The 20,836-nt window shown below is 51.5% G+C and overlaps 1 protein-coding gene and 1 pseudogene across 7 annotated transcripts in view; one reads left to right on the top strand and one right to left on the bottom strand.

The window, feature by feature from the left end:
- GTPBP1 (GTP binding protein 1) overlaps window positions 1–20,836 on the bottom strand; it is a 41,961-nt gene that overhangs the window by 8,571 nt on the left and 12,554 nt on the right. For 3 of the 7 annotated variants that reach the window (XM_031005379.3, XM_063705040.1, XM_055374653.2), the window contains 10 exons: window positions 18,451–18,631; window positions 17,537–17,885; window positions 12,674–12,797; window positions 10,129–10,243; window positions 8,389–8,533; window positions 8,099–8,281; window positions 7,182–7,317; window positions 6,369–6,547; window positions 4,868–5,068; window positions 997–3,926 (listed from right to left, as the gene is read on the bottom strand). In XM_031005379.3, coding sequence (XP_030861239.1) covers window positions 3,834–3,926; window positions 4,868–5,068; window positions 6,369–6,547; window positions 7,182–7,317; window positions 8,099–8,281; window positions 8,389–8,533; window positions 10,129–10,243; window positions 12,674–12,797; window positions 17,537–17,885; window positions 18,451–18,631 — 1,706 coding nt within the window. In that variant the 3' untranslated portion in view covers window positions 997–3,833. Of the gene's footprint in view, window positions 1–181; window positions 256–346; window positions 430–996; window positions 3,927–4,867; window positions 5,069–6,368; window positions 6,548–7,181; window positions 7,318–8,098; window positions 8,282–8,388; window positions 8,534–10,128; window positions 10,244–12,673; window positions 12,798–17,536; window positions 17,910–18,450; window positions 18,632–20,836 lie in introns of those variants that run through there. The other 4 variants (XM_063705039.1, XM_063705041.1, XR_010133194.1 and 1 more) reach the window with 3 other exon arrangements.
- On the top strand, window positions 11,039–11,859 carry LOC109025435 (thioredoxin-dependent peroxide reductase, mitochondrial-like; annotated as a pseudogene).

Raw genomic sequence — 20,836 nt, 5'->3', positions numbered from 1 at the left:
TGGGCGATGGGACCTGAGGCAGGTCTCCTCCAGTATTTGTGGGTCAAGGGCTGGCATGAGGAAGCAGTGAGGTGGCTTTATTAGCTGTCATTGATAACCCATCACAAAGGGTGGGGCGGGAGCAGTGGGGCTTTCCTGTCTCTCAGTACCACTGAACAGCAGCAGAAAAAGTTACACTTACCTACCAGCCATGTCCACTTGGAGTGCAGTGATTCTCCTCCATGGGAAGTCGCTATTTGCCCCTTGGACCTGTGACTGGGAAGGGACAAGGAGGTAGGTCCCTTGAACAGCCAGCAGCTTAGGAGAAAAACAGGCCCTGACCTTTCCCACAGATAGCTCCCCAGACCTGGTTCGGGTGGTTCTCTAGCCTGATCCTGGAGCCTCTCATACTGACCGCGGCACCTGGCCCAGGGCTGCTCCTCATCATGGCTGAGAAAACAAAGGCAGAAACCCAGTCAGTAGGGAGGACTGTGGAGACAGCCACAAGAGAGGAGCTGGGTGAGGCACAAATCCAGCCCCCAAAGCCTTGGGCCAGCTCCTCAGCCTCTTGGGAGACAGCTGGTCCTGTGCTCACTCCCCTTCACTGACACCTGCTCTGCCTCTGACACCATCTAAACAAAGGAGACATCCCCACGCAGCACCAATACACAAGCCCCTGGAAGCTGCCACACACTATGGCAAGAGTCCAGAGCCTGGGCTGGGCACATGCCCTCTGCCCATCTGTACATTCAAATCCTACTGGGCCCTCACAGCACAGCCCTCACACTGCCAGCTCCATGGTACTTCCCCCAACCCAACTAAACCTGTGCTGCCCCTGTGCGTGGCATATTCATTCCTGTGACCTTCTCTGTGCCAGGGTGGCTGATAAGCCAGAACAGTCCTGACTGTGGAGTCAGGGGTCTGGCCATCCCCATCCCACCATCACAGGCCTTACTCCTGGGAAAGACGCCACAAACACCTGCTGCACACACAGAAGGGTCAGGCCTTGCCATTGGAGGTGATTGGATTAACAATTTTATTCTGCATCCACTACAAAAGGGCTGGTGTTTTGTTCCAAATGTTTAGGTGGGAGGGCTGTAGGGACCCCTGTTACCCCCATTAAACACAGTAAAGCATGGATCCAGTCAGCCCCCCTGCTGGCAGGTGTGGGCCTGGCAACTACACAGATCCAACCCCACCCTCCTGGGTGCGGCCAGAGGCCAAGGCAGTCGCCAGAGCTCCTGAATCCCAAGAATGGTTCCGGCAAGTACTGCTGTTTGTAGGGGCAAAGAGTTAAAATAAAACGAGGTTCTGCCATGGCTAAGCCTTGTGGAAACCAGACCCCACAGCCCCTGCCATGCCGGGGGCTCAACGCCAGAGGCTTGTTATGGAGGCACCAGCAGGTAGTGGCCCCTGTAAGCAGGGCCAGAGTCGGGACAAAGAGCAGGAGTGAAGCAGCCAAGAGACAGAGGACCAGGCTGGAGCCAGTGGGCACGCAGGAGCCTGCCTGGGAAAAGCCGGGGGGCAAGGCTGGCATGGGAATGAACACCTGCTGGTGACACTTCTCTCTGAGCTTCAGTTCCCTTAACTAGAAAAATAGAACAGACCCGGTGCGGTGGCTCATACCTGTAATCCCAGCACTTTGGGAGGCCGAGGCGGGTGGATCATGAGGTCAGGAGATCAAGACCACCCTGGCTGACATGGTGAAACCCTGTCTCTACTAAAATACAAAAAATTAGCTGGGCGTGGTGGCGTGCACCTGTAGTCCCAGCTACTCAGAAGGCTGAGGCAGAGAATCGCTTGAAACTGGCAGGCGGAGGTTGCAGTGAGCAGAGATCACACCACTGCACTCCAGCCTGGCAACAGAGCGAGACTCCGTCTCAAAAAAGAAAAAAGAAAAAGAAAAACAGAACAAACATCAACCTCAGGGGCGGCTGCTGGGAATGTCAACAGGAGTGTGTGAGACTCCTGGCAGTCCCAGCCAGAGCTTTCCTTTCGAGCCTGCCCAGGGCACAGAGGTGGCAGGGTGGCTAACGGTGTGCAGACCGCTCACTGAGCAAGCCCTTCCCTTGTGTAGGACACCCCAGGGCCTCACATTCTCTGAATCCACACAACCTTGAATGTATGGCTTTGCCTCTTGTAAATGAGAAAACTGAGGTTCAGAGAAGGTTTGTAAGCTTGTCCCGTGTCACCAGCTGGTGAGGGAGCCTGAACATGGAAGCCATGCCTGCCTGACTGGGAAAGCTGGGCTCCTCACAGCACTGCCCTGCTCCCAGCTGTCGCCAGGGGCCCCAGGGCAGGCAGAGCAACTGCGTTCCCGTGGCAGCACCTCCACCTGGAGGGGCTGGGCAGGGAGCACCACACTGTCAACTTGGAACAAACTTTTATTTTGAATGCTGGTCTGATCAGTCCACGGCCAGGGGTAGGTGGTAACTAGAAACAGCTGGAAGGAGGGAAGGAGAGGGGACCAGCAGTCCGCAAGCAGGAGGAAAGGAAAGGGTTGGGGACAGGAGGAGGCAAGGCTGAGGAAGGACCCAGCCAGCTGGGTGTCTGCCCCGGCTAGAGAATGAACCACCCCCACCCACCAGCCTACCCTCCATCTGTGGCTTCAGTGCAGAAGTCAGTCCAGGTGGGTTCAGGCCCATGCCACCTTCTCTGGCCTGCACAGTCCCACCCCAGGCAGGGGTTCTTCCAGAGGGCTAAATGCTCTGTCCTAACCCTGGAAGTGTCCTTTCACTAACCCCTGCCTGCCCGCCCCACGCCCCAGTTGGGTCTTTCAAACCTGGAGCTCAGGCCTTCACTACTGTGCTCCTGTAGCAGCCACAGGGGTGGCGTGGCGGGGAAGATGGGGTTCTAGTCTCAGCCTGGCTCAGGGGAACATCCCTCCACCCCTCCAACAGGAGGTGCTAGAAAACATGATCCTGAGCAGACCCAGACCCCCTTTTGGTAACCAGTGCCTGAGGCCCAACAAGAAGCGGGGTGATGGGAGGCTCCAGGCCGGGCAGATCAGCGAAAGCTGAGGGCAGCCAGGGCCGGCCCAGGCAAACGCAGGATTGTCTCCAAGGGGAAACCCACCAGCTGTCTTTGGGTTGGTGGCAAGGGTCAGGGTCAGGGTCAGGGCCCGGGATGGGGAGAGTCCTATAATCCCATCGCCATTCCCCTCCACATGTCTCCAGGTTACAACCAGAGAGCTTTTGGCATGACCTGAATCTCTGGGCTTAAAGGGAAAAAGGAGGAGAGAGAGAAAAGAAGAAGCCACTACTTTCTCTCTGTTAAAATGCCCAAGTCCTAGACTGGGGGTTCCTGCTCTGGCAGCAGCAGACACCAAATCCCAGAAGCCCCTCCACCCGGTCTGGCTCCATGGAAGGTGCCCCTGAGTGCCAAGAGGAGCAGCAAGATAGGGAGGGCGGCTCCTTCCCCTCCTGACATCCCCTGACCGCCCCGAGGATTCTCAGAGACAGATACGCAGGCAGACAGCCATGGAGGAGAAAAGAGAGGTTGACAGGGCCCTGGGGGTGGCACTCCTGCACCACACACACACACACACAATAGAGAGAGACAGAGACATATAATAAACAGAATAAAAACTAAGGGCCCAGATGTACAAAAAATGTGTGAGTGAGGAAGAAGGTGGGGAGGACAGTGAGAGATGGTCAGTCCTCCAGAAGTCTGGCTACCTTCGTCAGCTTATAAATTACAACCCCCCTGGAAAATGGGGGTGGGGGCAATGCGGAGGCTCCGGCTGTGGCCTGAGCGGGAGGGCTGGGTGGTGGTCATAGCTGCTCTGCCCATCTGGTGGAGTGGTGGCCAGAGATGATGACCCCTTGGGTGGTGAGGGTGGGCCAGGGGAAGGTTCAGCAGCCGCTGGCAGGAGTCACACAGGCCCCCTGGGACTTCACCTTGTGGCGCTGGCCCCCTCGTCGCCGGCCTCCACTGCTGGGCTTAGGCTGAAAGAGAGAGAAGGAGCTTGAGAAGCACTGGCCCATCAGGAGCAGGGCCAGAGAGCAGAGGTGCTGAGCAGCGGGGAGACAGGGACGGAAGATGCGTGAGCAGGCCGCGTGGTCCTCACCCTAGCCTGACCAGGAATTTACTGGGTCACTCTGCATGCAGCACCTCCCCTCTGTCTCTAAAATGGAGCCAGTGCCTGCCCTGCCTTCCTTACAGGGTGGGTAAGACACACAATGAGGGTGTGAGAAGCGGCCGTTCAGAGAAGCACAAAGCAGAGCAGGAGAGAGAGAAAGGAAGCGAACGAACCAGAGGAAAGACCCATGGGAGACAGATAACAGAATGGACAGACAGATCCAGGCATAGCCTCCTTTTCCAATGAGGGGACAATGGAGAAAGATGCTGGGGAGAGGGGTGCAAGGGGCACCAGGCCTTCATCACGCCAGGAGAGAGTGCCTGTGGGAGACAGCTGGCAGGAGAGGCCGAGTAAGAGGCACACTGGCACATCCCAAAGCCACCTCCCCTTCAGGATGTGTGCACGTCAGGGAGGGGACAGAGGGGGACCCTCTAAGGCAGTGTCTCTCAAACCTGCTGGACTGCAGTGCACACATATATCACTTGGACACTCACACCAGCAATACTTGCAATACTTACTATGAAAGGGAAGCTTCGACATTTTTCTGTTCTATTTTATTTCATTAAAACCAAATGCTAGTTAGGGCCAATTAAACTGGTTTCAGGTGGGCTGTATTCCCTGATTTGGAAGCACTGCCTTATAGCTTCTAGAGACAAATGCTTCCCTCTTAGGAGCACTTCAGTGCCAGAGCTGTGGAGGAGACCCTCTAGCCAGGCTTGAGGCTTGCCTACATGTCACCCTCACCGAATCAGAGTAAAAGCCACAGCCCCCACCACCATGCTGAAGCTGCGAGGGGCCCGTGCTCACCTGAGGCTGGAGATTGCTGGACGCAGCTGGTTGCCCAGCCCCTACAGAGGAGGCTTCATCTCCAGGTGGGGGTGCTCCTACTGCTGGCCCACCAGACAGGCCCCCCTCGTCTCGTTTCGTCAGGGGGCCCTTTTTCGTCGACTGCATTTTAATCTGCTGCGGCTTGGAGTTCATTGGGGAGTTGTTGGTGGTCTGGAGGAGCTGTGGGAGCCATGGAGGGAGGCTGAGGCTGGAGCTGCGGGGCAGTGGCACTGGCTTGGCTACCCCCCACCCCCAGCCCCCTTCTCCCACGGACTCCTCATTCCTTGATCTTGCCAGTTCAGGGCAAGGCAGATGGCAGGAAGGCTGTGACAGGAGGCAGTGGGGATGAAGAGGCATTCTCATCTCCACTCAGTGGCTGAGGACTGCTATGGCCCTGGGCTCATGCCTCACTTCCTGCCTCTGCCCAGCCCAGAAAGGCTCCACCCTGTTCTCTGCTGCAGCTACTATTCCTGCAGAGAAATTGGTGAACCTTGCTCCCACCTCCCACTCGGTCCAGCCCCCAGAGCCCAGAGCCTGCACAGAGCCTGGCAAGTGGAGCTCCGGGCTCTCCTCATTGCTAAGCTGGTGGAGACTCCTCAGAGCATGCTGCAGCTCCAGCCCCAGCACGCTGCTGCTGCCCCCGTAACAAGTCTAGGGCAAGTGTTAACTCAGGGCCTCCTGAAGAGACCAAGTGAATGTCTCCTCAGCTGGAAACATCTGGAGTTTGGCCAGAAGTAACTGACTTGAAATCTTCCCTTGTGGCCCAAGTTCTATCTCATACAAAGCACAAAAGAAGCCCAGTGAGTCCCAGAGGACATTACAGTGTTTGCTGCAGCCTTGGCCAAACTCAGCAGTCCCAGGAGCATGCAGGCCTTCAAGGACATCTGTAGCCCCAGGGTGACCGTGGATGGGGGCCTTTTCTGGAGGCAACGCCAGCCGAAGACTGATTCCAAGATCTCAGATAGGCTGGGGCCAGTACCTCCTTTGTACGGAGCAGGGGTCAAACCCCTCTATCAAATGCCCCTCCAAGACCAGGGGCAAGGTCTGCAGTGGGCAAGTGTCCAGGATACACCAACAGCTTAAGCCCCAAGAGAACTCAGGCCCATAACCCCCTGCACTTACTCCAACCAGACCTCTGCTCTGAGAGGAGACCTTAGACATGGTCCCAGTGAGGCCATAGGAACCTGTGACAGCACCCTGGAGGCTGAGCCTGGCTGGGCCCAGACATTCTGTCACCAGTTTTCTACGGAGGAAGATCATACCCTAACCCTACCTTCTCCTCTCCATGGTCACCACCACTGCCCAGGACAGGAGGCCACGGGATACCTCTAAGGGAGTAGAGAGATGGCACCGAGGCCACACCTCAGTGGGTCCAGCTCTCCCATGGCAGTGATTAAACCTCTGCCCTGCGCTCAGGGTCACAGAACAGGAGTGGCCCCTGGTGCTTCCTGGAGGCAGGCAAGGTCTGTCCTGGCCATACCTTGGTGATGGTGCCGACAGCCTTGGTGCGGCCTTCCCGGAACACCAGCCGCTGGTCTATGTGCAGGTACTCAGGGGTCTTGATGAAGCGGAAGTGTACAGTGGCCTTGTCCCCAGTGCGCAGACAGTCCTTGTCCATGCTCAGAATGGTGGCTGTCTGCCTGATGCTCCCACAGTGCACTGTCAAGGAAGCCAGAGGTCAGGATAGGCTGGAGCCACCTGGTGGCTTCAGGACAAGGGGAGGCAGTGAGTGAAAGCATGAAATACGCTTAAGCTGTGGAAGGGTGGGGGCTTATCTCTGGGGCTACAGACCCCCGTGAAGCCTGTTCTTGGCTCTGATCCTGCCTTACCATCTCCCACCTTTTCCTCCAGCTAATGCCCACCCGTCATCCCCCACCCCCAGGCCCTGTGCAGACAAGGGTCCCAGTTCCTGGGATTACAGCACACTGCACATGCGCCTCCTCGCTGGACTGTGGGCTTCTGCGGGGAAGGATCCTTGCCCATCTACCACATCTTTGTTCCCAGCACCTTAGCAACACCGCTGGGCACATAGCAGTGTTCAGCAGACCTTGCTGAAGGATTGCATGTGAGGTCCCTGCGGACAGGTCTGGGTCTCAAGAGCCCAGCCCTCAGTGTTTGTGGGAAGGAATCAACACTGCGGCTCATGGGTGGAACAGAAGGAACGGCATCACTAAACAGGAAGGAGGCCTACCACCCAGCTGCAGCTGGAACTAGGGGGCCTGGGTTGCTGGAACACCTTCTGAGGGGAGCTAACACGAGGGCCTCCTGGGCTGGCAGGGCCTTAGACACCTACCCATGGCCTGGTAGCGCGGGCTAATTGTGGTGGGGTGGTGGAGGACAAGAATCTCGGCCTCAAACTCCCAGGAGGCTTGGGGATTCAAACGTGGGGAAACCATCACCATGCCCTTCCGGATGGACGAGCGCTTGATCTGAAAGAAAGAGGGAGCCCCAGCCCTCAGGGACAATTATGCCTTCTGGTTTCGCCCCTGGTCCCAGGGACCAAGAGTCTTTCTAGGGATAGGGACCACCCCAACTCTTCCTGGTTTCCTCACCAACTGGACCACAGGCCTTCTAGGGTAGACAGCACGAGCACCCTCAGTGCTCCATGGGAAGACTCAACACTACTACTGGGCGTCAGGAAGGCTTCATGGGGGAATCAGCACTTCAGCTGCTCGGCCATGAAGGACGAATGAGGAAGCAAAGGCAGGCAAGCATTCAGGGGGAACAACAGGTGGGCATGACCTGACCACTGTGGGGAAGAAAGTCCTACTATTCCTGGTTAATTTAGTTGGTGGGTAAAGGTAGGTGACCCCTGAACTAGAACCCACCCCAAACCCCAGGAGATAGAAGGCTGAATGGGAAGAGGATGTGGTGTAGATCCCAATGGTCCTATGTAGAAGGATCCTTGCACAGCAGGGATACTCCTATTTGACCTCACCACTGAGCTCAGGCCACCCTGCTCAGGCACCAGAGGGAGGAACAGAGCTTAGAAGGCAGGCATTCCTCGCTCTAGCACTTACAAGCTGTGTGTCTTGGGCAAGTCCCTGGGCTCTGAGCCTCAGTTTCCTCATCTGTAAAAATGAAGCCAGTAATCCCGACCTTGCAGAGCAGCCATGAGGACTAGAGTGGGTGAGCAGGGCAAGAGTGAGCTAGGCCAAGAGCCTAGCATGATGGAGTCTGAGGGGAGTGTTCAGTATCATCACTACTCACCTTCTTCAGTGCAAAGGATGCTGTCTGGCCACCCCGCACCTCCTTGACAGGCATGCGCTTGCGATGGATGGATTTGACAGCAATGGACAGGAAGTTACCCAAGGGGTCTGGGCCCAGCAGCAGCGTGTCATTCAGCTTGATCAGGCCTCTCAGTGTTGTCCCCGAAACCACTGTCCCCACACCCTGCCAAGGAGAAGACCCTAGCCTCATAAGTGCATCCCCAGCACAGACCCACCCCCTGATGCCACTGTAGGAAGTGCCCACCCAGCTACCCGCCCAGAGCCACTCACCGGGACGGAGTAGGTGTCATCAATCTGAAACTCAGCAGGCTCCTCCTCCCTGTAGCTGGTGCGGGGGGAGAGGAGGTTGAGGAACATCTTCAGCAGATCTAGGTTCTCCCCTGTAACGTTGGAGATCTGGAATATCGGGCACATCCTAAGCAGAGGGAGAAGAGGAAGGAAAAAAGGAGAGAGGCGCTCAGGAGACCAGGTCCTGCCCTGACACAGGCCACGGGCAGCAACAGGGCTCGAGGAGCAGACGCCACTATTCATGACTCCACCCCTCCCTCACCTGCCTCCAAGGGCTTGACCTCTCTGCCCTGACCTAGCAAGCTCCTGGCCAGCCCTGCTCTGAGGCCTTCTTCTCTCACTCAGTTCTGTCTCTGACACCTGTCCTCTCCTCTCTGTCCTCCACCACTGCCCTAGTTTGGAACCTCATGACTGCTTCTTCCTAAAACACACGCATGCTTGCTTAAAATCCTTAACCGCCTTTCCCCCACAGAGAAGATACCCCAAATCCCTCTCCCAACACTCACAGCCCTTTGGCTTGGGCTTGTAGCCATCTCTGCAGATTCACTTCTCGCAAATTCCTATATTCCAGCCACACCAGAGAACTCTCCCTTCTCCTAAAACTTTGGAACTTTTCTGCCCTTGTGGATTTGCTCACTCTGACCTTCCTTCCTGAATTCTTTCCCTTTTACGCAACTACCAGGCCCTCTCACCCTTCAGAGCTCATCTCAAATACCACTTCTTCCGTGAAATCCTTCCTGGGTGGACACTCTTGACTCCTCTGAGATCCTGGAGAGCTTTTTCTCTATTACACATGACTGCATCTGATTTTTCATCAGAGTCCTGTAAATGGCCTCTATTGCTCCTATTCAGGGTGACTGAATTAAAATCCTTGAGATCACGAATTATACATTCCCCACAGCTCCTAGAATAGTGCCTGCACAGAATAGGCACTCAACAATATCAACAAGCTCAAATGGGGCTGTCTGAAACGTGCCCCCTCTGCAGGCTAACTGATGGTACTGAAGATCACATCAGGGCAGAGGCATAGGCAAAAAGCCAGGCTGCTCTGGGCCTGGCACTATAGACCAAGCTCTGGGCAAACAGGCAGAGTTAGTAGAGTTCACCATTATCGAGAGAGCATCTCTCACCAAGGAGCTGAACACCTTGAGGACAAGGATTGTGTTCAATTCAACTCTGAATCCTCAACATCTAGATGAAGAGTCTCGCAGAACAAACATCCAATAAATATTTATGGAATGAAAGAATACATTAATGAGTAAATGCCAAAACTGATCTATGATTAGTGAGCTTTTGAGGAACAACAGTATAAAAAACTGTGTTACAAAAATGGCTGTGCATTTACCATCCACCAGCCAGGCAGGGCATTAAGTGCTCTACATACTTCATTTCCAACATTCACGGGAGCCCTACAGGGAAGGGAATGTTATTCCCATTTCACAGATAAGGACGCTGAAGTCTCAGCCGGGATGCCAACCCCAGGAATGCCAGCACCTCACAATCTGGGTTACGTGATATTACCCCTGGGCAACAATGCTGGCTTGGGAGACTCTGTGCTAGATTGGAAGCTTCTATTTCCTCCAATCTCTGAATAGGAAGAGGTGTTGATGTGGCGTTTTCCTGAGACCTTATGCCCACACTGACAGCCATTCCAGGCCCATCACTCATTGTGGTCCTGCCTGCAAGGGTGCCTGTCTGAAGTGTGCGCTCCCCACGCGTTACCTTTCAGAGCTGAAGTTGGAGGCTGTGACAATCACATCATCTTTGCTCTGCACCAGCACGGGGATCTTCCGGCAGCCTGGTGACTTCAGCAGGCGCTGTAACAGCTTCAGGGTTTCTTAAAGGGTGAAATGGAACAGAATTAGGGGGACACAGCCTTCTCTTTGGCCAGGCTTTAAGAGCAAGATGGGTCCACTCATTACTGATGCAAGCAGGAGACAGACAGATAGATGGACCAGTGTTAAATGCCACAATGCCTGGAGAAGCAAAAAGGAGGATCAAAACTTTGGGTGCTGCTAGAGTACAAAAAGCACAGATGGGGCCTCTTTTCTAGGGTTCTGCGTCTGAAACCTGGCAGATTTCTCTTGTGTCTAGACGACCTGCCTCCTGTAAGCATGTGACTTGAGGGTCCCCAAGAAAAACAATTCACTTCACACTTCAGTTCTCAGAATGCACTACTTCCTGGAAAAAAAAAATCTCATCCAACAAAAAGGATCTCTTAGACATTTAGAAGTCTACAGAGACCCTTATTATGAGGCTTCCCAAAGGGATACTTTTCTACAATCTTTAGCAGTGAGGAAGAAAGGCATGAAGGCTTAGTCCTGCAACCCTGTGTCAAAGCTTTGGTGGCAAAAGGTAATCAGACCCTCTGTCCAAACTTCCCCGTATATATCCAGCTTAGCTGGTAGAGCCCAACTCCTTCTGCCTGGGGTCACCTGAAAAGAGGTGCCAGATTCAGGATCTCAAGATTTCTGCATTTGGAACCAGAAGGAACAAGGAAGAGGATAATTCTAGGCTGTGTTCAGACCAAGAACTAAATAGGGGAGGAAGTAGCAGAAGATTCTGGGCTGATGGAAATTCAGGCCAAGATCTAAGTACAAGACAAAGCAAGTTTCGCCCGCGTGCACTGAAGATGGTAGCTGCTGTGGGAAGGCTACTCTGAGCATCAGCTGCCCGACATGTGAATGCCGTTCCTTGGGGCATTTCTGCCACTGCAGCCCTCAAGCTTGCTGCTTCTGGAAGAATGAGCTTGACAAACATATTATGGTCTGGTTCCAGTCAAGCAAAATTCTTTAGCACCAGCTCCTCATACCATGCACCTGCTGTCGCCCAGCATGCACCCTATTTTAAGGGTACAGCCATTGTCAATGGAGAGTTCAAAGACCTAAGCCTTGATGACTTTAAGGGGAAATAATTTGGTGCTTTTCTTTTGGATTTCACCTTCGTGGTCCTACAGAAACTGTTGCTTTTAGTGACAAAGGTAAGGAATTTCATGATGTGAACTGTGAAGTTGTGGTCTCAGTGGATTCCCACTTTAGTCATCTTGCCTGGATAAATACACCAAGAAATAATGGTGGTTTGGACCACATGAACATCCCACTCTTGTCAGATTTGAGCAAACTTCCTGAGACTACGGTGTGCTGTTAGAAGGTTCTGGTCTTGCACTAAGAGGTCTCTTCATAACTGACCCCAATGGAGTGGTCAAGCACTTGAGCGTCAATGACCTCCCAGTGGGCCGAAGCGTGGAAGAAACCCTCCACTTGGTGAAGGCGTTCCAGTATGTAGAAACCCATGGAGAAGTCTGCCCAGCAAACTGGACACTGGATTCTCCTACAATCAAGCCAAATCCAGCTGCTTCCAAAGAGTACTTTCAGAAGGTAAATCAGTAGATCACCCATGTGTATCTGCACCTTCTCACCCCAGAGAAGAAACACAGTTGAAGCCTGCTTTTATCATTTTATAGATGATTATCTGTAGAAGGCAAGGAACCAATTATGCTTGTACTCATAAATATTACTCTAAATGGCTAAGGACTTTTAAACATGGTTAGTTGCTAGTATAAGGAATCCTTTATTGGTAACATCTTGGTGGCTAGCTAGTTTCTACAGAACATAATTCGCCTCTGTAGAAGGCAATTCTTAGATCACATCTTCAGTGGAAACACTCTTCTGTCTTAGCCTTACTTGAAGCTTGCCTACAACAAAGTGGAGCAACACACATTGAAAGCTTCTGATCAAGGGTCCTGAAATTTTCATCTTGAATGTCTTTGTATTAAGCTGAATTTTCTTTTAAGCTAACAAAGATCACAGCTTTCAATTGTTATCAGCAGTCAAATTTAACTCCTGCAATGAATGTTTATGTGATTGAAGCAAATGTGAATCATATTATTTTAAAAAGTGGCAGAGTGACTTAACTGATCATGCATGATCCCTCATGCTTGAAATTTATAGTTTACCTAGTCATTTTACTTATTTTATTCATTAGCTAACTTTGTCTACATATATTTCTAGATATTGATCAGTGTAATGGATTATAAAGGATAGTTATTGGATCCAGGGATTGCATTTTGAAATTATTATAATTATTTTCTTTGCTGAAGTGTTCAATGTAGAGCATATAATAAAAATAAACATATTGTAAAATAAAAAAATAAAAATAAAAAAGAAAAGAAGTTTCTGGGCTAAAGCCGTGGTAGCAGACCACCTGAAGGCACAGTAGGTGACAGCCCCAATCAGAGGGGCTGCTGCTAGCTGGAGGCTTCACTTACCTTGCAGGATGTTGGCAGGACACATGTCAATCTTGGTGACTACCACAAAGACAGGTACATTGAGTGCCAGTGCCAAGCCCAGGTGTTCTTTGGTCATCCCCACGATGCCAGCATTGCTGCCCACCTGCCCCAACACAGAAAGGAAGTGTCAGGATGAGAGAGAAAGAGATTGCTGCTGGGTGGACACAGGGGCTCAAAAGCAGATGTGGATGAAAGCTGGGCTGGGCAAAAATCACTTTAACCCCTGACTCAATGATGTGGGGTGTCAAAATCGGAGGAGACTTGCAAACAATAAAAAAAGATAAACCCAGTCAGGGAAACAACTGTCCTGAGCCATCAAAATGAATCCAAGTCAGGAGCAGTGGCTCATGCCTGTAACCCCAGCACTTTGGGAGGCCAAGGCAGGCGGATCACTTGAGGCCAGGAGTTTGAGACCAGGCTGGACAACCTGGTAAGACCTCCATCTCTACAAAAAAATACAAAAATTAAGGCTGGGCACAGTGGCTCACTCCTGTAACCCCAGCACTTTGGGAGGTCAAGGCGGGCGGATCACCTGAGGTCGGGAGTTCGGGACCAGGCTGAACAACATGGAGAAACCCTGTCTCTACTAAAATACAAAATTAGCCAGGCGTAGTGGCACATGCCTGTAATCCGAGCTACTCAGGAGGCTGAGGCAGGAAAATCGCTTGAACCTGGGAGGTGGAGGTTGTGGTGAGCCGAGATCGTGCCATTGCACTCCAGCCTGGGCAACAAGAGCGAAACTCCGTTTCCCCCACCCCGCAAAAAAAAGAAAAATTGGCTGGGTGTGGCAGGATACGCTGTAGTCTCAGCTACTTGGGAGGCTGAGGTGGGAGGATCACTTGAGCCTGGGAGGTTGTGGCTGCAGTGAGCCATGATCGAGCTACTGCACTCTAGCCTGGGTGACAGAGCGAGACTGTGTCTCATAAACAACAACAACAAAAAATGGATTCAACTTAACATCACTGGCCCTTAGTTTCCCCATCTGTAAAATGGGGAGATAATATCCACTTCAGAGGGTCACTTGATGTTTAAATGTCACAACACACATGAAGGGTCCAGCACACAACTAGCAGGAACTAGGTGTTTAAGCAATTGCACCTGTTATTACTGTTACTATCCTTCCAGTAACAATAAATGTTTCCAAATATCACCATAAGGACTGGTTACATAAATCAGGGCACATGTATGAAATGTGCTGTACAAAAGAAGGAAGAAATTTTTATCTACTGATATGGACTAATCTCCAAAATATGCTTTTAAAGGGAAAAAAAAAAGTAAGTTGCATATAGAATGCTATCATAAAAAGAGGTGAGTGTTCAGCTGTGCATGGTGGCTCATGCCCGTAATCCCAGCACTTTGGGAGGCCAAGGTGGGTGGATCACCTGAGGTCAGGAATTCGAGACCAGCTTGGCCAACATGGTGAAACCCCTTCTCTACTAAAAATACAGAAAAAAAAAAAAAAATCAGCTGCATGTGGTGGCAGTTGCCTGTAATCCCAGCTACTCAGGAGGCTGAGACAGGAGAATCGCTTGAACCAAGGAGGCGGAGGTTGCAGTGAGCCAAGATTGCGCCACTGCACTCCAGCCTGGGCAAGAGTGAGACTCCATCTCAAAGAAAATAAAGGCCAGGCGCGGTGGCTCACACCTGTAATCCCAACACTTTGGGAGGCCGAGGTGGGCAGATCATGAGGTCAGGAGCTCGAGACCATCCTGGCTAACACGGTGAAACCCTGTCTCTACTAAAAATACAAAAAATTAGCTGGGCATCGTGGCGGGCGCCTGTAGTCCCAGCTAATTGGGAGGCTGAGGCAGAAGAATGACACAAACCTGGGAGGCAGAGCTTGCAGTGAGCTGAGATCGCGCCACTGCACTCCAGCCTGGGCGACAGAGCAAGACTTCGTCTCAAAAAAAAAAGAAAAAAAGAAAATAAAAGGCAGTGGGGGATAAGTGGTGACTGATTCATGGCTTAAAAAAAGCAGCTGAAAGATATTTGGGAAACATCTGAAATAATATAAATACAGACTAAATATCTGAGGATATTAGGTAACTATTCTTCATTTTCTTGATTGTAAAAACAGTAGGAGACAGGCCTCACTTTTAGGAGCTGTATGCTGAAGTGTTTAGCAGTGAAAACCCACAATGTCTACACTGTGACTTTGTCTGGGATGAAGACATTTCCACTATTTTCAAGTGATCCAGCCAAAAAAAAAAAAAACCAAACTAAACATATATACTTGGCTGGGCACGGTGGCTCACACCTGTAATCCCAGCACCTTGGGAGGCACCAAGGTGGGATGACTACTTCAAGCCAAGAGTTTTGAGACCAGCCTGGGCAACATAGCAAGATCTCGTCTCTAAAAAAATTAGTATTAGCCAGGCATGGTTGTGCACGCCTGTGGTCCTAGGTACTTGGGAGGCTGAGATGGGAGGATCCCTTGAGCCCAGGAGTTTGAGGTTATAGTGAACTACAGTCACACCACCGCACTCTAGCCTGGGTAACATAGTGAGGCTTTGTCTCTCTAAAAAATATTAAATCAGGCTGGGTACAGTAGCTCACGCCTATAATCTCAGCACTTTGGGAGGCCAAGGTGGGCAGATTGCTGGAGGTCAGGAGTTCCAGACCAGCCTAGCCAACATAGTGAAAGCTCGTCTCTACTAAAAATACTAAAAATTAGCTGGGTGTGGTGGCACGTGCCTGTAATCCCAGCTATTCGGGAAGCTGAGACAGGAGAATCATTTGAACCCAAGAGGCGGAGGCTGAAGTGAACTGAGATTGCACAACTGCACTCCAGTCTGGGCGAAAGAGCAAGACTCCATCTCAAAAAAAAAATTAAAATAAATAAAAAACATATATACACATATGTACCCACCATATAGACACATAAATATGGCAAAATGTTAATGATTGCTAAATCTAAGTGGTGGGTTTATGGTATTCGTTATACTATTCTTTCACCTTTTCTGAATGTTTAAAATTGGAGGGAGAGAATATATAGACATTTGCTGATCTGAGTACAAAATATCTCTGTCAGGTACACAAGAAACTGGAAACACTGGTTGCCTCTGAGAGGAAACTTTTCACAATTTTGTACCATACTAAACCAGAAGAAAATTTGAAAGAACAGCTGCCATGATGTGTTTACACAGTGCCCTATCCATTCCAGTGTGTCACGGAGATGCCCACTGAGTTTCCATGGCTCCTAGATGAGTCACCCCAGCTGGCACTTCTCTCTCCCTCCACCAGGACACTTCCATAGTCTTCCCGACGTCTTCCCGTGCCCTTCGGCCACCTTTCCAACCCAACGCAGACTTGCTTTTGCTCTTCCCAACCTGGAGAAGAGAGTGCTCTACGGCTGTTTTCTATATATTTTAAATATATTTTCCTAGAAGTCAAATGCCATGGGACTATAATGAAATATTTCATTGTTTTCTACAGAAAGGTTAACATTTGGATCACAACCAAAAAGTCAGATAATATATATGTAACATTTTGTCCAGGGTGAAGATATTTCCATTAATTGGTCTTACTCACTGTAGCTCAGCTGGAAAAATGCTTATTCTCAACCAGTTTCTACACCCTTCTTAATATCAACCCAACAACTCCCCTAAATACGCCCTCTGGATCTTCCACTAAGATCCCTTCCTGGCAAGCAGCTCTCCTCAGCCCAGTCAAGAAGCTGGTCATGGCCCTTTGCAACATTGAAGGAAATGGGAAATGAAGGCATGCTGAGGTCCCAAAAGCCTCAGGCAGAGAGCCTACGAGTGTTCACACGGCTCTGCCTCTCTTTACTGCTCTCCAGTTTAGGGAGAATTTGCTTGAGAACCTGTGTTTGTGCAGCAACTTGATCAAGTTTGCTATGAACAGATGCTTATGTTTACTACATTTATTAATACAGGTAGCTGAAGGAATCGAGAAATGGGGAAGGGTTTTGGGAAGGCCTTGCCAAGGGAACACTCGAGGCATGTGTGTCTCTGACTCTGTCCCTTCCCGCCCTCCCTCTTCCTTACTCCTGCTGTGAAAGCTGTGGAGATGTGCACAAGATTACAGGCCTTGCCGCTCCCCTCAGCACTCCCACTGTCTGTCCAGGGAGGAAGATCAGTGGGTCACAAAGGCAAGCTTAGCAATGAGATCCAACACAGAGCCCTCTGCTCCCTTTCTTTCTCAGTTAATCTATTAGATGAGCTGCTTAAACACTTTTTCGTTGTTTTTAATGTTCCGAGCAGGAATAGCTGCTTAAAAATTTAATCACGCTTGACCCCAAGCTTTTTGGGAGCCTCTGGACAGCCCTGTTCATTGCTGTATCATCAGACCTCACATAGTACCAGACACACAGGAGCCTCTCAACAAGGGCTGTGCACTGGCCGATCCTCCTCCCAGGCTCCAGAAGGCCACCTTTCAGGGCCTCTCGACTGTGGCCTGTGCCTCCTATGGCTGTCTTCTCCGTTTCTTCCCTAGGCCTGCCCCTCTGAAGGTACTACCTACCTGGTGTCACCTCCTCAAAGTAACCCAATCCTCTGCAGAAAACATTTCTGAAGGTAACAAGTAAGGCCCAGGAGAAACCCTCCTCTATGCCTCTGCAAAAAATAAGACAGGTCTTCAAGGGTACCTGGTTTTTCCCAAGAGGATCCCTTCCCTAGTCTAATGTAAGGGAGAGATCAAGGTTCAAGCCTTGAGAAGACCATTACTCAGAGGACTGGGCACCCCTGCAAAACTTGCCAGCCTCACCCGATGTCAAAGCCCCAAACCAACAGGCCTCAGTCTCAGAACAGTTTCAGACTTGCACATAACCAGACCCAAGCAGCCCTGCTGAAGCCTCCCCTCCTTGGGGCGCCTCCCACTCACCATGAGCATGCAGAAGTCAGGCAGATGGCCTGTCATGCCGAAGACAGTGGTTTTCAGGTACTTCTCATGACCAGCCAAGTCGATGAAGGTAATGACTTTCGTGGACTTCTCACAGATCTTGGTCCACTCCAGGCTCCCGCCGTGGCTGTCAGGCTTGTTCACTACATTGCCTTCACTGTCAAAGCCCAGAATGTCGTTGCCCACACTGCTGGTGCGACCAGATTCAATTTCATGTTTGTGGCGGAAGAGTTTCTGGCGGGCAAAGCCTCGGCCATTGTCCAGTTCCCCATGTGTCAGGACCCCCAGAAGCGTGCTTTTGCCAGCATCCACGTTGCCCACCACTGCTACCCTGCGTGTAGATGAACCCATACATCTATGTGAGAGTTAGTGAATGAGTGAAGTGGACCGACCATCATAACCCCAGTAACTGGATCCGCAAGTCCAGGCCTGCCCCTGATCCCCTCCGGCTCACAGCTCCTCCTTGAGCCAGAGGAGCACAGTGGGAAGGTTCCTGGAGCTGCTGCTGTAGAGTCATCAGAAAGGCCCAGACTCCCACAGCGGCTATCTCCCTTAACTCCCACTAGCTTCTGGGTGCTGCCAGGAAGAGCCGCAAGGCTACCAGAGGCACAAAAGGCTCTTCTCCATGACCCTGGTTTCCAGGCTCACAGGCTGAAGGGAAAAGAAACACACCCACAGAGAATGGCCACAGAATGCACAGCTGGCCTCTCTCGTGCTCTTCCCAAAGGGACAGGGAAGTGCAGAATTAGAGCAAGGAGCCCATGTCTCCAGACACCTGGACACTCTTTCCACGCCTCAGGAGGGGAAAGGATGGAGCTGACACGCCAAGTGCCACAGGCTCAGTCACCAACCTCTGTGAAGAATGGGGACCCCAAAACGTCCCGCGGCCTCCTCACCTGACCTCCAGGAAGTCATTGTCTCCTACTCGTTTCCGGACCAGGTAATCACGCACGCGGCCCCCAGCTTCTTGCCGTTCCCGCAGAAGGATGACATCGGCCTCTATCTGTTCCGCCATGCTCTTCACTGTGGCGTAGGAGGCCTCCATGTCAGCTTCACTCAGCCCATACTCAGTCCCATCTGGTGACAAGAGCCCAGACATCAGCAGGAGAGGGAGTCCTGACCAACCAGCCTGCCAACCAGCCAGCCAGGAACCCCACCTAACAAAGGCCACCACCCCCCCGACCCCAGCACTGCAGAGGAACAGGGGTCCTCTCTACCTGAGAGAAAACCTGGGCACACACAAAGTTAAAACATGACAGTGCCACAGACCTCTCCATCAAGCAGAGCATTCGCTACTTCATTCAACAACAGCCACCGAGGCTCTCCCAGGTTTTATGCCAAGCCTCATGCTGGGTACTAGGACTACAGGTGCCCCTAGTGAGCTCACAGCCCAGTGGGGGAGGCAGACAGGAAATTAATTAATTGCAATACAGCTCAAGTGCTGCACTCTAGGACTGTGCGAAGAGAACATAAAGCACTGCCTGGGGAAGCCGAGGACAGTTTTGCAAAGGGCTGATGCCAAGCTAGGTCAACAAGTGCTGGGCCTGCAGAAGGAGGAAGGACATCCTAGCCAGAGGAACAAAGCGTGGCGTGGCAGATCATGGCAAGTTCAGGGACCAGGAAGCAGCTCAGTGTGTTGGGGAGCAGGATGGGTGACATGGAGTGTCGGGAGACTACATGAGAGGTGGAAGCAGCAAAACAGACGGACAGCAGCGACACACCTTCTGCACCAGGCATTGAGACACCCATAGGCTGAGGCAGGGGAGTAACATGATCAGATGGCTGTGGGTTAGAAAGATCTCCTGAGTAGCAGTGCCAAGTGTGCACCAGCAAGTGAGAGACCAGTAAGGGGGGAGTCCAGTTAGGAAGTAATTCTAATAATGCAGGCAAGAGATAATGACGACAGAAAGATGGAGGAAAATGGGGGAGGAACTCAGAAACATTTTAGAGATAAGATTTTTAACTGAGGTGGCTCAGGTGACATGTCCAGCAAGCAGCTGGAGAAATGAGTTTGAGCTCAGGACAAGGAAGGGAATCAGACAGAAGGCAGGACCAACCGACCAAACAGTTATTGAGCTCCTACTATATGACAACCCGTCAGCTGCTTTCCATGAGGTGCTGGATTTAATTTCCACAATCACTCCCTCAGCCTTTCCCAGCTGTCCTGTCTCCGAGAGCGCCCCTGCTCCTTCCCTGGCTGGCTAACCCCTTCAGCACGTGTGACTCTCTTCCCCCGCACCAAATATTCTCCTTGTCTCTTCTTCTCTTCCTCCCACTCCAAACAAGCTCCTAAACTAAAGAAAGGAAAACCACCCCCCTTCCCTTGCCCCTGCTTATCTGCAAAGCTACCATCTCCTGTTTTTCCTTTCACCATCAAACATCTCGAGAGTCATCAACGCGTGTTGACTGTACTATCCCACCATCTACTCACTGGGAATCTGCCCACTACAGAAGAAACCGCAGTTGTCACATGCCACCAGTGGCCTTTTTTTTTTTTTTTTTTTTGAGATGGAGTCTCACTCTGTCCTCTGTCACCCAGGCTGGAGTGCAGTGGCACAATCCTTGCTCACAGCAACCTCTGCCTCCCGGGTTCAAGCGATTCTCCTGCCTCAGCCTCCCAGGTAGCTGGGATTACAGGCGCCCACCATCATGCCTGGCTAAGTTTTGTATTTTCAGTAGAGACAGGGTTTCACCATGCTGGCCAGGCTGGTCTCGAACTCCTGACCTCAAGTGATCTGCCCGCCTTGGCCTCCCACCAAAGTGCTGGGATTACAGGCGTCAGCCATCATGCCTGGCCCACCAGTGGCCTTCCAAACTCTCTAATGCCCTCTTCTTGACTCCTACAGCATTCGATACTGCTGGCCACTCAGCGTTTCCCTCTTGAAGCACTTCCCTCCCGCCCTGCTCACGCATCACCTGACCTCTCCTGACGTGCCTCCCCACCCCTGTCCCCCGCTCTTGTCTCCTGAATGCCAGTTTTTTCCAGTAGTCTGTCAGTGGCCCTGTTCTGTTTCCTCCAAACTTTCCCCTTGGCCATCTTGTTCTATGGCTTTGGCTGTCATTCTGAAAACTATAAAAACACTCATTTCTAACACCATCCTATGCCCAGAACTCCAGACTGAATTTCCAATTGCCTGGATAACTCCTAGAAGTCTGATATCCAAACTCAACACCCAACCCAACCCTCTTTTAAACAACAGAACAGACACTAACAATGCTAATAAAGCATTTTATTTCTCACTGTAATCTTATGAGGTAGGCATTAACTGTTCCCTTTTAACA

The sequence above is a fragment of the Gorilla gorilla genome, chromosome 23 (assembly GCF_029281585.2).
Source record: "Gorilla gorilla gorilla isolate KB3781 chromosome 23, NHGRI_mGorGor1-v2.1_pri, whole genome shotgun sequence".
In the NCBI taxonomy this organism is placed as follows: domain Eukaryota; kingdom Metazoa; phylum Chordata; class Mammalia; order Primates; family Hominidae; genus Gorilla; species Gorilla gorilla.
The sequence above is the reverse complement of the archived record's forward strand: the minus strand, read 5'-3'. Positions and strand labels throughout refer to the sequence as shown.